The sequence below is a fragment of the Hyperolius riggenbachi genome, chromosome 9 (assembly GCF_040937935.1).
Source record: "Hyperolius riggenbachi isolate aHypRig1 chromosome 9, aHypRig1.pri, whole genome shotgun sequence".
In the NCBI taxonomy this organism is placed as follows: Eukaryota; Metazoa; Chordata; class Amphibia; order Anura; family Hyperoliidae; genus Hyperolius; species Hyperolius riggenbachi.
The window spans coordinates 226,725,888-226,741,666 of record NC_090654.1 but is presented as its reverse complement, the minus strand read 5'-3'; the positions used below and the strand labels follow the sequence as shown (position 1 = coordinate 226,741,666).

At 46.5% G+C, this 15,779-nt stretch overlaps 1 protein-coding gene across 1 annotated transcript in view; it reads left to right on the top strand.

The window, feature by feature from the left end:
- The first annotated feature begins 3,205 nt into the window (after nt 1-3,205).
- The window catches only part of SYNJ2BP (synaptojanin 2 binding protein), a 48,218-nt gene continuing 35,644 nt past the window's right edge, over nt 3,206-15,779 (top strand). Inside the window, exon 1 of the mRNA XM_068254080.1 lies at nt 3,206-3,358. Within this exon, the coding sequence (XP_068110181.1) occupies nt 3,301-3,358 (58 nt within the window). The 5' untranslated portion in view covers nt 3,206-3,300. The remainder of the gene's footprint in view (nt 3,359-15,779) is intronic.

Here is a 15,779-nt window from a genome sequence, read left to right as displayed (position 1 = left end):
TTAAAGTAAACCAGAGCTGTTGTAAAGAGAAGATTTGATACTCGCTGATTCGGTTGTGTCAGTCCAGGTCTAGAAGACCCAGACTGGACCCGACTGAGCCTGTTGCTGGGGCTGATCGCGGCTTAACGGCAGATCGCGGGAGGTTGGATTGGGACTCAGACGTGTTTATGCTGCTGGAGGAAGCCGCGGGTGAGCATCCAATCTTCCCTTTATTACAGCTCTGATTTACTTTTAAGCACACTAACCAAGTGGCAGAAGTGCTTTAAAGTGTCGCTGAGGTACAGTTTAACTGTTTTGACAGGGCTAAGTTTAATGAGATGAGTGGCAGTGCTAATTACCACTCATCTATAGACAGATGTAGACAGAAGTGTTTGTGAATACCTCTACAGGCTCCATGCAACAGCTTTTAAAGTCAGTGCTGTGTGTGGTGCTGAATAAAATATCATGTAACTAGTGGAATGTGAAGTTTTTCACTCCATTCAACAGGAAAAGATGACTGGCTTTGGTACTTGTTGATTTAGGTGTGATAGCTGTTTTGTGTGGAAGACGTCTCCTCAAGACAAACCTAATTACCAATATATACACTTTGGATAATACTTCCAGCCCACCTAGGTAGTAAACATAAATAGTGGAAGTGTAAGGAAATGATAACGATGCATCTATTACAGAACACTTGCAGTTCTCTCATTAAAATCCAGATTATCAAATGCATTGGTTCTAGAGATCATTGCAACATCTTGCTCCAATGGGTGCTGGTTTCTCGACTCACTATTACTACTCTGGTCCGCTTGGTGGAGTCCAGCAATAGTCAGACAATCGGCATTACCATTATGCATAGATTGCACATGTTCAATGATCCGGCTGATATACCACAATGGACTGATGCAATGCTATAAAAAAAAACGATATAACTGAAAATAAAAATGAGACTATTTTCTTTGCTACTCATGTTCTATTGATTATCCTCACTACACAAATAATTCATTATATCATAATTTTTTTTTTCTGCTACAGTGTCACTTTAAAGCAGTCGTCAGCCAATCTATCCTACCCCCTGATCTACGTACCTGGGGCTTCCTCCAGCCCCTTGCAGCTGACCTGTCCCCTGGCGCAGCTCCGCTCTCAGCCACCGGCCCAGGGTCCCCGACGGTGTGCTGCTAGTCCGTCCACTACTGCACCTATGCGAGCGCCGCTATCAATCAAGTCCACGTTGTCTGGACTGTACTGCGCAGGCGCAGAATTACTGTGCCTGCGTAGTACAGTCCGGATAGCGTGGACTTGATTGACAGTGGCGCTCGCGCAGGCGCAGTAGAGGTTGACCTCGAGGCTGGCCTCCGCACTGGCGGGGAACCCGGGCTGGTGGCTGAGCTGTGGCATGGATCATGTCAGCTGCAAGGGGCTAGAGGAAGCCCCGGGTAAGTAGATTGGGGGGTAGGATAGATTGGCTGATGACTCCTTTAAAGTAAACCTGAAAAAAAATAATGCAAAATCAAATACTTACCTCAGTAGATGAAAGCCTCTGGATGGCATACATATAATTAAGCCCCCGGGAGATTTGATCACAGGGTAAAGCCGAAAAATGGCTCACCCTGCTCCTGCACAAGTCCCAGCGGCGTTAATTACTATTCCCCCTCCAGGCCACCATGGATAGTGGGGGAAAGATGTAATTTCGCCTGCCAGCTGTTGCTGGCGCCTGAATTACAATGTTTTGCTAGTAATTTATGCTGCGTCTTCTGACGGCGCCAAAATTGCTTACTAAGCACCGCTATAGCCGTAATTCCTATTAAGACGTGTGGTGGTGCTGGCTGTGCCCAAGTCTCCAGCACTGTTTTTACAGCGCTCCGTCTGCATAATCCACAGAGTCACTCCTCAGTGTCTCCTACAGCCCACCAATGCCTGCCGAGACCATCTTCTTCTTCCCAGCTGCGCTCCCATCTGTGTACAAACATGGCCCCAGTTTGCAGGCGCAATGACGGCGGGCCTGTACAGTAACGTGGAGCAATTTGTGCATGGAGGAGAAATGCTGTTTATGAGTGGCTCCATGCTACTGTGTAGGTGTGGGCCACCAGTTTGCCAGCGCTCGTACATGGACCGGAATGTGGCTGCGCAGACAAATTTGCCAATCCCTTGTTGAATAATATGTTTGTAGGGCCCCAGCTCTGGTTGGTGGGGCTGAAGAGGAAGGGGTCAAGCGCTGTAATAGTGCAGGAGATTTGGGCACCACCATAGACCTTAACCACCTTAGCGGTATGGTCCATGACCGCCGCGGTGGATTACTCAATTTAAAAAAAAAAAAAACACGCAGCTAGCACCCTGCTAGCTGCGCTTTTGTACTGATCGCCGGTGATGCGCTACTACCCGCCACGTTACGCCCCCCCCCCGAGACCCCTTGCACAGCCTGGCCAATCACCGCCAGGCTGTGCTATGGGGTGGATCGGGACTCCCTCCGACGCCATGACGTGGTTGACGTCATCCCGATCATCGCCATGGCGATGGGGGAAGCCAAACAGGAAATCTCGTTCTGAACGGGATTGGAAGGGGTGGGGGGATGCCGCTGCACAGTGGCCATCACGTAGCTAGTGCTAGGCTAGCTACATGATTTAAAAAAACAAATTAAAAAAACCCTGCTGCGCTGCCACCATGGCGATTTTAATAGACGCCAGGGTGGTTAATAGGAATTACGGCTATAGTAGCGCACAGTGAGTACCTTCGGCACCAGCAGAAGACTGAGCTGAAGTTACTTTTAAAACAGTCATAGCTGGAAGCCAAATTACATCATTCCGCACCATCCATGTGTACCTGGAGTGAGGATAGTAATTAACGCCACCGGGACTTGTGCAGCAGCAGGATAAGCCATATAACGGCTGCTGAATCCTGTGCCCAAGGCTCCCAGCGGCGAGGAGTTCTCTCGTATGCGATGGGGAAGCCTCTGGATTATTCAGAAGCTTAGCACTATTGAGGTAAGAATGTATATTTTATTTTTTTTACTTGCAGGTACACTTGTCTGCTCCATGTACTGCAGCATGAATGGGTTAGCCAGCGACTGCCTCTACTGTGCACTGTGCACTGTGACTGCAGCTTCCTACTGTCTGTGTCTGCTCTGCTTCTGCTGGTGGTGGCTGCGAAGTCCTTTAGACATGACGTCACAGGCTGGCAGCCGACTACAAGTCCCTTGATGCTTTGCGCGCTTCCTCCCCCACGTGGGGGCCGCCTGGCTGTGGAAACAGAAAGTGTACGGTTCGCGTTTCACCTTCACCTTGTAGTGCTATTAAACCTACGCGGGGGGGCGAAGAAGCCGCGATGAGCGCCGGATCCCGGGCTGCAGTGGAGGAGATTGAGCTGACCAGAGGGCCCTCAGGTACCGCAGAGCGGGGAGATCCGGGGACTCTGGCAGGGTGGAAGCAGACCTCTCTCTCCCCGGACAGTCATGCTATCCTACTGGGACTGCAGGCCTGAGCTCAGCTGGCATCTCCAGCATTCACATCAAACTTTCCTGGGAGTGACGGAGCTGCAGTGCCTGTCAGACTCTGGACTACTCCACCCTAGGCAGGCAGGATCGCGATGTCTATATATAGGGATGAATGTGGCATTCACCCACCAGTGACCTGTCATTTTTCATATAGCAATGTACCATTTAAAAAGAGTCTTGACCTTAGGATCAACTATACATTCTTTTTCCTTCTAAGGTTACCAGAAATAGTGTAGAGCTGGAACCTTGCACAGGGTTAAAGTGCACCTGAACTCTGGCACAGGACAGAATGAAAACATAGAAAAATGCACCCTGTATGTATTTAGAGAGTTTACCCTGTCTAATCGCCCCATTTGTGACTAGGCACAAGTAGTCATTTGATCCCTCACCTGTGTCAGCTGGCTACCATGGCAGTGAGTTAATTGTTAAACACAGGATGTTAACAATATATCTGCTTTCCTAAAGGCAGGAAGTAGAAACATGGCAGATTTATTGCAGGATTTGTGTCAGCTGTAACAGAAATGCTTTTCTTTAAAAGTTATTATGCTGTTGTGTATCTTTTAGAGCAGAAAGGATGATCTGAAATGTGCATCATTTTAAATAAAAAAAACCTGGGGGGCAGGTCCACATAGACATGGAGGTGTCACACTTGTGTCTGCGGAAACAAAGACTCCCTGCGTTTTCTACACGATATGTGCGTTTTGCGATTGAACCCAGGTGTTTTAGGGCCTGTTTCCACTACATGCAGATTGGATGCAGAAAAACTGACTCCAATGAATGCCTATGGGAAAATCTGCATCAGAATAATTGCGTTTTGTGGAAAACGGGCCCATAGGCATTCATTGGAGTCAGTTTTTCAGCATCCAATCTGCATAGTGGAAACAGGCCCTTAGTACAGTAGCCAATGAATTACGCTGAGGAACCGCATGGGTTGTGTGGAGAAGTAGTGATTTGTTTTTTTTTTTTTTTTTTATGCTATACACATTTGCGGGTGGCTCCTGAACACTGCAGCCCCACAAAAGCATTACTGGCGGAACTACTAAATTCCTGGGCTTCCCAGCAAAACTGTGCTAGGGCCCCCCAATGTTCACAACCCTTCCTTCCCTTGCCGCCCCCTGGTGCCCTTCTCAGCCTGGGGGACCATCTCACAAGGGTCATACAACAAGTGTAGCCACAGAATCCCCTTATCTGAAGTTTAGTCTCCTGTATCTTAGAAAGGAAAGCTAGTAGTTTGGGGGGGCAGAGCTCTGAGCCCCCTGCGATCGCAGGAGCTGCTTCCCTCTAGTAATGCTCTTGGGTGCAAGTATTTTAGGGGACCCAATGGGAATCCACATAGACATCCAATATTTCTAAGAAACAGGGCACCCAGGAGGAATTACAATGTACGCTGCCAAACAAATAGATTTACTAAAGTTGTAGGGAGACGCAGCATGCCTGAAAGCGGCGGGTGAGGGTGCTGGTGTGCAATTTTAGAGTTGGTGTTTCCTCCTGATTCTCCTATTTCTTAAAAATGACCGGTCGCAGCCAAATGTAATGAGTTTGCCGCAAGCAGGAAGTGTCCGTTTTCCTGTGGGGATTCTCATTAGGTCCTCTAATTAGACTAGAACAGCATTACTTGTGTTTTTGCATTGCTGTAAAAAGCCTGCGATTTAGACTTGTGACCCCTGCAAAACTTTTCCTGCTGCTCTTTGACTTTAGGGCCCCTCCCATTCTCCGAAACCCCCCCCCCCCCATAGTCTCTCATAAGTTCACCAACCCGTGAACAAGGGATTGCGAAATGGGCATGCGTGAGTTCCTAACCGCTTCAGGCTTACTTTAAAGGGAACCTTAACTGGCGAGGAAAAATAAATTCACTTACCTGGGGGCTTTCCCAAGCCTCCTGCAGCCGTCCGGTGCCCGCGCCGGTCCTTCGGTGCCCTCCGGTCTCCCTCCGCCGCTAAGTTTCGTTTTCGGACGACTGCCAGTCGTCCTCGGGCCACTTCCGCATTCCTAGTCGTAAACTGCAGTAAAGCGCGTCCGCATGACGCGTTTGGCGTCATGCACATGACACGTTTGGCGTCATGCGGACGCGCTTTACTGCAGTTTACGACGAGGAATGCGGAAGAGGCCCGAGGACGACTGGCAGTCGTCCGAAAACGAAACTTAACGGCGGAGGGAGACCGGAGGGCACCGAAGGACCGGCGCGGGCACCGGACGGCTGCAGGAGGCTTGGGAAAGCCCCCAGGTAAGTGAATTAATTTTTCCTCGCCAGTTAAGGTTCCCCTTAAGGGGTGGGTCACATTGGGGCGATTCTTCAGCGCTTTGCTGATCGCCGGCGATCAGCAAAGCGCTGCTAAAATGTGTCCCTATGGATACATTCTCACTGCAGCAGTTGCAATTTCGATTAATGGCAAAGGCGCTGCATGCAGCGTTTTGGGGGTGATTGCTCTGTGATTATCCTTCTATTGAACAGGATTTGCAAGCGCAAATTGCGCTGAATCGCAAGATTTTGCCTGCAAATCAGGATCACTGAGTCGAACGTGATCGCGGGCAAAGCGCAGAGTGTGAACTAGCCCTAAGAATGACAGGTTACTTTGAACCAATAATTTCATCATTTTCAACGTAGGGATAAATGGACAATTTCAGCTTGAGGTATTTCACTTGCTCCACTGAAAGCAGAATTGCCATGGGCAGACTCATAGGTTTTCAGAAAGCTAATCTAATTCTGAAAGTATTGATAAATCACCTTACTGCTGATTAATAAATTAAGGCAACAGTTGATTAATCATTAACCTCCGGATTAGTCCTTTGCAAAGTTCCTGTTCAGCCTCAGTTTAAAGCAAGAGAAACTGCCTAGTCAGATTCTACATCACATCTTCTCTGCATCTAAGGAATTTTTTTTCACTCAGCAATAGGTATTTGCAGATACAGTATAGTATATATATATATATTATAGTAACCTCCAAGTAACTGGGCCAAGTAATTTACTATATCAGAATTTTTCTATATCATTTCTATATAATAGAAATTGTCATACCCAAGCACAGGTTTTATAAACTGAGGAGTTGGATGATTTTTGTACTGACTCCACAGCCCTGCCCAAGCACATACAGTATGACTCAGTACTGTATCTTAATTCAATCAATTATTGTTAGTCGGCATGCAACCACAGACTGTGTCAAAGCTGTATCACAATGCACAGTGCTCAATAAGCAGGGATTTGCATGCAATAATCACACAGCAGCTTGCACAGGAAGCATAAGTATCAGCAGTTGATGTTGGTACAGTACTGACAGTGTGCTCCTCTGTCCACATTTCTGTGCAGCCTGAAATAGCGTTGCAGCCATGCACAACCAAGTCACAGATAACAGGCAATTCTCTCAGTAATCAGGCAGCAGCTTATGCTGGGTACACACCATAAGTTTTTCCTCTCGATAGATGGATCCGATAGATAATTTCCAACATGTCCGATATTCCTTCCGATCAATTCTGCCCTCGATTTCTCATAGAAGTAAATGGAAAAAGATCAGAAGAACGAGCGGAAGATAAGAGAATCAAGCGGAAAAACGATCGGGTGGAAAATCGAGCGGAAAAACATATCGTGTGTACTAGGCCTGAAAGATAAATCGAATTTAAATCGAAATCGCTATCACCAAGATCACCATTTCTGAATCGCCAAAGCAGCGAGTATCGCGATGACGTCATTTCAGCATAGGGGACATTTGAAGAAGTGTTTTCATACTTCCCCCTAGTCCCGTCGAGTGCGGCGCGCAGCATCTGCAGTGTTTGACATACCTTCCGCGCAAACCCAACACTGTCTGGCCTCTATCATTGTCTGCCGGCTCATGTGCACGGCATACTTCCTGGTTCCTGTATGTCACAAGACATACAGGAAGTATGTCGTGCATTAGATCCTGCAGGAGAAGTGGATAGACGGGCATCTTTGGACTTGTGCTGACAGGTATATCCAGCTCTACTGCAGCTTGGGGGACAGAGGGGCCACAGAGAGAGACCCAGAGCAGGTACACAGAAAAACAGAGGGGACACAAAAAGAGACGCAGAGGGTGCACAGAGAGGCAGGGGACAGAGAGACACAGGGGGAACAAAGCTTGATTTGAAGGACATTGTGAATCGAATCGAAATCGTGATTTCGGACAGAAATCGCTCAAATCAATTTTTTCATAAAATCGTTCAGGACTATTGTGTACCGAGCATTACACAGGGAAACGTAGGCCTTACCAGCTTGTGCTTTTGAGGTAATCCACGTGGGGCCAAAGTAGCGTGCAGATAGCGAGCAGACTACAAGTGGCTGCCAGCCCACCCACCGACTACAGCTCATGGGTCTCCGACTGACACATGAAGCATGCACCCACCCACTTCCCACTATAGTCAGATACAGAATTCAGGATAGGCCAAATAACAGGTTTACTATGAGGGCCCGTTTCCACTATCGCGAATCCGCATGCGTTGCCCGCATGCGGATTCGCACAGCCAGTACAAGTGGATGGGACTGTTTCCACTTGTGCGTTTTCCTGAACGTTTTTCTGTGCAGAAAAAATCTGCATGGTAGGGCCCTCAGAATTCACCTGCGTGTGGAATGCAGGCGAATCGCACGCAATGTATTTAATAGGGAAATCGCATGCGTTTTCCCCATGCGTTTTTTGCAGCGATTTCGCATAGGTACCCATGTTAATTCACACAGGCAGTGACATGGTTAAAATCGCATTACCCTAACCTATGCGAAAACGCGGCAAAAAACGCATGCGGAATCGCACCCGCATGCGATTTCGCCTGCGGTGATTCGCCGGCGATTTCGCCTGCGGTGATTCGCCGGCGATTCCGCAACGCAATAGTGGAAACGGGCCCTAACAGTTCTATAATATCCAGGTTTACTATACCAGTCGTTCCTCCCATTATTTGCAATGGTACTTGGCTGGAACCTGGACATCTAGTTTACTATACCCATACCCAAAGTTTTACTATATCAGACTTTACTATAATGAGATATTCCCCGAAGTTGGCTCGTTTGCATTTCTCCTGTCTGTTACATTGAAGTGTGTAGTTTCATATGAAACTTGGAGTACCTAAAGCTAAGGTGACAAAGCTTGTAAGACAGGCTCTGTCTGAATTATTGATTGGGGAAGGTGGTTGCGAGGTTAAATACTCACCTGTCCTGACGTCCTCCCGCCAGGCAGGTGATTGCTCTGCCTCCCTCTCAGAATGGGCCCTGGTGATTTTTTTTTTTTTCTTCAAAATGCCGCTGAGACTGGCCACGCCCACCTGCATGGCTGTGACCCAGTGCGTTGACCGGTTTCCTGAGAGCTTCAGCAGTCTCCATAAACATGGCCACTGCCGAGCATGGGGGGATGGCGGAGTGTCGCCAAGACATCAGGACAGGTATGTATTTAACCTTGTGACACCCCCCCCCTCCCCCGCATCCGTCCTCATTCAGACAGGCCCTGTCAATTTGACCTCAAGTACTCAATAAAAGTGCAGCTTGCAATGCAATGAGAGAGAACACAAATGCACAGATGTGAAAATCGATTCTTGTGGAAAGCCAAAAAAGGTTTATAATGTAAAAGGAAGCTAAAGGCAGAGGAATGTATTAATCCGAAAAAAATAAAATAAAACCATATACTATGTAAAGTGCTGTGGAAGATGTTGGTGCATTATAAATACATAATAATAATGCTTACATGAATTATGGGTGCCAGGGAAAAACGTAGTAGACTATTGCTAGATATTCTACTGTTTACAGTGTTAATTTTCCATAGTAAAATATCTGTAAGTCTTATTTAGTATTTATATAGCGCCGACATCTTCCACAGCGCTGTACAGAGTATATTGTCTTGTTACTTAACTGTCCCTCACAGGGGCTCACATTCTAATCCCTACTATAGTTGTCTCTATGCATTTATCATATACTGTATATATGTATCATAGTCTAGGACCAATTTAGGGGAAAGCCAATTAACTTATGTATTTGGGATGTGGGAGGAAACCAGAGTGCCAGGAGGAAACCCACGCAGACACGGGGAGAACATACAAATTCTGGGCAGGTAGTGCCTTGGCTGGGATATGAACTGGGGACCCAGCGCTGCAAGGCGAGAGTGCGAACCATTTCGCCACTATTTTACTATAGTTAAACCTAACCCTACACACAGTATTTGAAACCGGGATCGATCTGAAAATCAGATTGATTTCATTAATCCAATGAGATTGGTAAGGAGATCTTCGATGTTAGTGGTCCCAAACAAACGTTTCCAATCGTTCATACGAATAATCGGAAACGAACTATCATTTGGAGAATTGTATTGTTAGTGGCCACTATAATGATAACATGGACAGACAGGAGTGGAAGCACTTGGGCCCTCACATAGGAATACTGGTAGAAGTGGGTACAGTTGCCAACACGTGACATGGTTCTGAGAGACCTCACACTTTCCACCTAACAGTTTTACCTCCAGGAAAATATGGCGAGCAGAGACCAGCTTTTTTTTAAATGATATGAAAATATTTTTTTGCCCCTGGAATCTGACACACACTCTATGGGAAAGTCAAACCAAATGCTTTTCTTTAAAGGAAACCTGAGATTAATGAAAAGGAAAAGTTTATACATACCTGGGGCCTCCTCCAGCCTGATCGCTCCCTCCCTCACTCTCCTCCTCCGGTTTTTCGTTCCTTTTGATCTAGTCTTGTAGCTGTCTTGGAAAACCATCTTATTTTTTCTATTTTTTCTCATTTGGGAATGTTTTGCTTCAACTGAAGAATCGACCGCTCTGTTCCTGCAAATCATGCATATTAACTGTGATTCCCTATGGTGAATTCCTTAAAACATGTTCAGAATGTCTCAGATTTGCTGCATAGTTCCCCGATTAACTGTCTTTTTCATTTGTCAGTGCATTTGCCAGATACCCTTTTAAAAGAGAACTTTCACTTTTATTGTGAGATGTTGTGAAAAAGCACTAAGGCCTAGTGCACACCAAAAACCGCTAGCAGATCTGCAAAATGCTAGCAGATTTTGAAACGCTTTTTCTTATTTTTCTGTAGCGTTTCAGCTAGCGTTTTGCGGTTTTGTGTAGCGGTTTTGGTATAGTAGATTTCATGTATTGTTACAGTAAAGCTGTTACTGAACAGCTATGTAACAAAAAACGCCTGGCAAACCGCTCTGAAGTGCCGTTTTTCAGAGCGGTTTGCGGTTTTCCTATACTTAACATTGAGGCAGAAACGCATCTGCAATCCAAAATCTGCAGCAGCCCGGGAGTATGCGTTTCTGCAAAACGCCTCCCGCTCTGGTGTGCACCAGCCTATTGAAATACATTACCCTAGCGGATCCGCACCCGCAAGCAGATCGCAAACCGCAGCGGAAACGCTCCGGTGTGCACTAGGCCTAAGAAAGCATTTAAGTGACTGACAACTTGATGGCTCAGATTGCTTTTCTCGGCAGCCTTGGTAACAGTAGATTGTGTACTGTGTTGGAGTACTGCTGCCAGGAATACTGCACAAATCTTCCACCTAGCTGCACAAGGCAATGGCCTTTGTGAGAGTGATATCAATTCTTCCCTTATAAACAAGTTTGCTTAGTTGTTCTTGGAAAACACAAGTTTGCTTTCTTAAAACAGAAAGTATTTGCGATAATTCAGGTTGGAGTGAACTCCGAGATGTCTCCCAGTGCATCACTGATGAATATAGTTGTTCTTGAGTCACACACCTGCTACATGCATGCAGTCACTGGAGTTAGACCAGAGTCAAAGCATCTAATCCGCATGCTCATTCTGGGCCAGTGACTTATAGTATTAGAGGCAGAGCATCAGCACAGAAGTTACATTACTGGCATTGTTTATCAGAGAATTAAAATAGCAGCCCCCATATTCTTCTCACTTCAGGTTCGCTTTAAACCCTGTGCATGGTCAATAAGATGCAAATAATTCTGGGATAATGCAGGATAACGCAAATGTATGCAGCTTGAAAATGAACCAATCAAATTCCATCTTGGCAAAGGCGTGCAGTGGGAAGATAAGAGGAGGTAGCACACAAGCACTCACCTCTTCAAGATTACATGGCGCTAGAGGTCCCGCCCGTCTGTCTTCTCTGCACCACCGCTGCTCTGTAGTTCCTGCTTCTGTTTGGGATCTAGTGCCCGATCTGAGAACCAAGTAGTACAGAGCAACGGTGGTGCATAGAAGACAGATGGGCGGGACCTCCTGCGCCTGGAACCTGTAAGAGATGAGTGTGTGTGTGCTGCCTCTGAACTTCCCCACTGCATTGCATAACTCTCGGGGGGTCGCTCGCACACCTCCAGCTACCAGCGCAGGGCATGTCTAGCTACCATACTGGGGTGGGAGGGGAAGGAGAGCACATCTGGCAACCATACATGGCATAGGAGGGAGCACATTATTTATATTTCAATTATTTTTATTGAAGATTTTTTAGAAAAAGGAGAACAATATTACAACAAAACTGTGCATTTACAGTGAATACAGTTACGATATTGAAAGGTAATTAATTTGTTTCAAATCAGATAGTCATATAAGAACAAGAAGCATAATAATATACATTACCAACCGTCACTTTCGAACCCTTTGGAAAAGGGAGGGGGTGGAAGTCGCAATATCTTGATGTTAGATCTATTGAAATTGCTTTGAGTTATCAGAAGTTATAATATTAAGGCCCGGTTCACACTTGCGTTTTGTGCAAAAACGGTCCGTTAGAACAGATCCGTTCCGTTCTAAAAACATCCGTTTGCAATCAGGATCCTGTCCGTTTCCGTTCCGTTTCCATCCGGATTTTCATCCGTTCTGCACGCGTTTGTAATCCGTTTCCGTTTTTTAAAGAGATAAAGTACTGTATAAATACCTGGAGGTCTGGAAAGCGCTGGGGTCATTTTTTTGAGAGCGCCTGCTGTGTGGACATCATCCTTGGAGAGAGAGACTGCTGTGTGGACCATGGATCCAGTGATTTTATACAGCTTTTGGATTGGAGTAGCCTCGTTCCTGATGTTTACCTACTACTATGTGGGAAGGAAGCATGCTCCTTTGTGGAGATGGTGGGTGCACCCTCTACTATCGAAGAGGCAGAGGAAGGGACAGTTCCAGACCCTGCACCTGGACAATCAGGTCCTCAATGGAGTATTCCCTGAGCTCTGCCATGTTCCCAAACAGCTCTATGAGAAACTGGGAGCTGTCCCACTCGCACAACGCTGGGCACGTGTCACTATCCAAGATGGCCGCCTGTACCATTGAAAACACACAGGAAGTGGGATAGAACGTCCAGCTTTTATCAGGCAGTGTGTTGTGACACTTCCGTTTTCTATTGGTTCCTGTTGTGCTGGGTTTTTTGTCCGGATCCGTTCCGGCGGCGGTGGACGGAGGTACCGGACAGGAAAAAAGGCGCAGGTTGGAAAATTCCGGACTGCAAAACTCATCCGGATCCGGTGGAACAGAACTACTGCGCGTGCGCAGTCCGCTCCGGCCCACATGGCAGTGATTGACAGCGCCAATCGTGCAGGCGCAGTACAGAGCGTCCTCCAGGTCGCTCTGACGTCATCGCCGGGGACCGGGTCGGAGCTCCGGCTGCGGGCAGAGCTGCGGCGAGGGAGGTCCTGGGAGCTTGGGGCTGGAGGAAGCCCCCGGTTATTACCATTCATTTTACTTTATTTCCCCTGACAACTCCTTTTAAAGCATACGTGAAGTCTTTAAAAAACAAACAAACCCTTAATAGTGGGAAGCCTCTAGATAGTTCAGAGGCCTCACTAATATTCTTACACCCCTCCATTCCAGCGCAGGGCCCCTCTAAGCATATTTGACACAATCGTTTTGAATTATGTTTCTTATGGCAACTCTCCCGTCCATGTGTGAGCATGGCCGTATTGTACTGTGAGAGGGGTCTGAGGCAGTCTTGGTCACTCTTTCTGCACTTACTAGCGTAAAGATCCTGCAGGGAAGCTAAGCTGCAGCCTAATTATAGTTTCCACTGTTTGGATGATGCGCCGTAGTCTCACCCTTTTCTAGTACTGAGCAGGAGCCGAATCATACAGTCACAGATGATGTAGATGATCGAAGTGTAGAACAGCACCATTCATTTTTGTGGTTGGCCAAACCTTTTCAGCTGCCGTAGGTGGTACATCCTCTGTTGCGTAATGATCTGGCTCTTTAGACATCTTGATATCTTTCACACATTTGGTACATGGAAATGATTGCTCCATAGAGTCTGCCCCATAATCCAAACTGGAAAATAATGTGAGATTTTCCAGCTTGACGGACTGGAGTTGTATTTGACTTTGCCTCAAGGTTACTTGCTCTGATTGTGACCGGCACAGATGTTTGTTCAAAGGCACCAAAATAATTAGTATTAAGTGACTGTGGGCATGGCTGGCCTGGACATTATGCAGTGTCAGCAGTAGCACAGCCTTTGAATTGTGAAGGAAAAGATGCTAGGTAATAACATTTTACTAAAATGCGGTACAGCTGCCGTTTGTATAAAGCATGTTGATCATTGAGATACAAGATGGAGGTGGGAAATTATTAGGAAGAAGTGCATACTAGCACCTATTATTTTAGAGTCTTAAAGGGAATCTGAAGTAAAAATAAAATTCTAATGAATTGTATGTGTAGTACAGCTAAGAAATGGACCATTAGTTGCAAAGATATGAGTCTCATATTGTTTCCAGTACGGGAAGAGTTAAGAGTCTGAGGTAAGCTCATAAATTAAAAAAATGCTACCAGATCTGGGGTGCTGGGCGGATCAGGTAGCCGCCAAAACCGCAGCTCTACTCTGCTGTGGGCCGCACTGGCCAGCTTTCACTTTTGTGACCTCTGGGTCACTACGCTCACAGCAGCATGCAGGGAGGCGGGGGAGCGGCAGGTGGTGTGGCGAGAAAGAGAGAGGTGCCCAAGGGCCGCTATGGAAAGCCTGCAGGAGTGCCCTAGTGGGCGTTTTGAGCAGGGAATCTCTCGCCTCTATTTACCCTCCGAGGTGGCAATAAATAATAAATATTGTCACTAATTTGGCGGGGGGGGGGGGGGCAGGCAGAGAGTGGTGGGGGGGGGGACAGAGGCATGTCATAAGGCAGAGAACATGCTTTTTGTACGAGCTGCCCCCCAAGAAACCGCCTCGGGTTCTCTTTAAGAAACTTCACTTATCTATGCAAAAGAGCTTCTCTGAGTTCTCTGACTAATTTAGTCAGCTACAGTGCTATTTTCTGAAGCACGTATGTCAAATTAACAGTGAAAGACAATTTCAGATAAGATTTTACTGCAGGAAAGTTTAAAGGGTCATTAGCTCTGCTCTGTTTCATGGTTTAAAATGTAGAGTGTAGTTTGTAAACTGCAAGTATTAGAGAGAATGATGCAGTGTTATATTTAAAAAAAAAAAAAAAAGCTATATAACTGAAAATAAAAATGAGACTCTATTCTTTGCTACTAATGTTCTTACTACTACACACAATTCATTATCATAAGTTTTTTGTTTTTTTCCCGCTTCAGCGTCACCTTAAGCTAGTCATGCACTTACCGATTTGTATCATTAGATTTAATCTATGCGAGGGCAAATTAAATACACTGAGATCTGGGACCCACTGACTATTTCCAGAATTGTTGAAGTCTGCTATTTTATCCTGATTCCTGGAGCGATTATGATTTGGCCCTGCTTCCCTTCAATGCAATCACTCCAGAAATGCTGCAGCTCAATCTCAAGCCCTGCAGAGGAACCACCCTCATGGGGTCTCAGTGACGGAACGCTTTGCTGATAGCCAAACGCTAGTAAAGCCTTTCTAGAGGGTCCCAGGCCTCAAGGCTGTTCAAATGCTGAAGAGCGAATATTGGGTTGAAAATCAAAATTCTGCCAATTTAGCAGGATGGAAAGGCTAGTTGATTGCACAGGAATTTGCTGTCTTTCCAATTGGTTCTGATTTAGGGCCCGTTTCCACTAGAGCGAATCTGCATGCGTTTTGTACATGCAGATTTGCATAACCAATACAAGTGGATGGGGCTGTTTCTACTTGTCAGGAACTCTGTGCGGTCTGCTGTGCAGGCAGAGTCGTCAGAATTCGCATGCTGCACACCCGCACGCGAATCGGCGGTAATGTAATTTAATAGGAAAACCGCAAGCGTATTAGTCTTGCGGTTTTCCTGGCGTTTCCACTGAAAAAAACGTGTCAATGCTTGCCGGCATTGACATGGTTAAAATCGCATAGCGCAAACCACGAGCGACTCTGCGTGGAAATCCGCATGGAAACGTAAACGAATCCGCACCCGCATGCGGATTCGTTGACTCGTTATCCGCGACGGAATTGCAACGCATAAGTGGAAACGTACCCTTACTGTCTATCAGT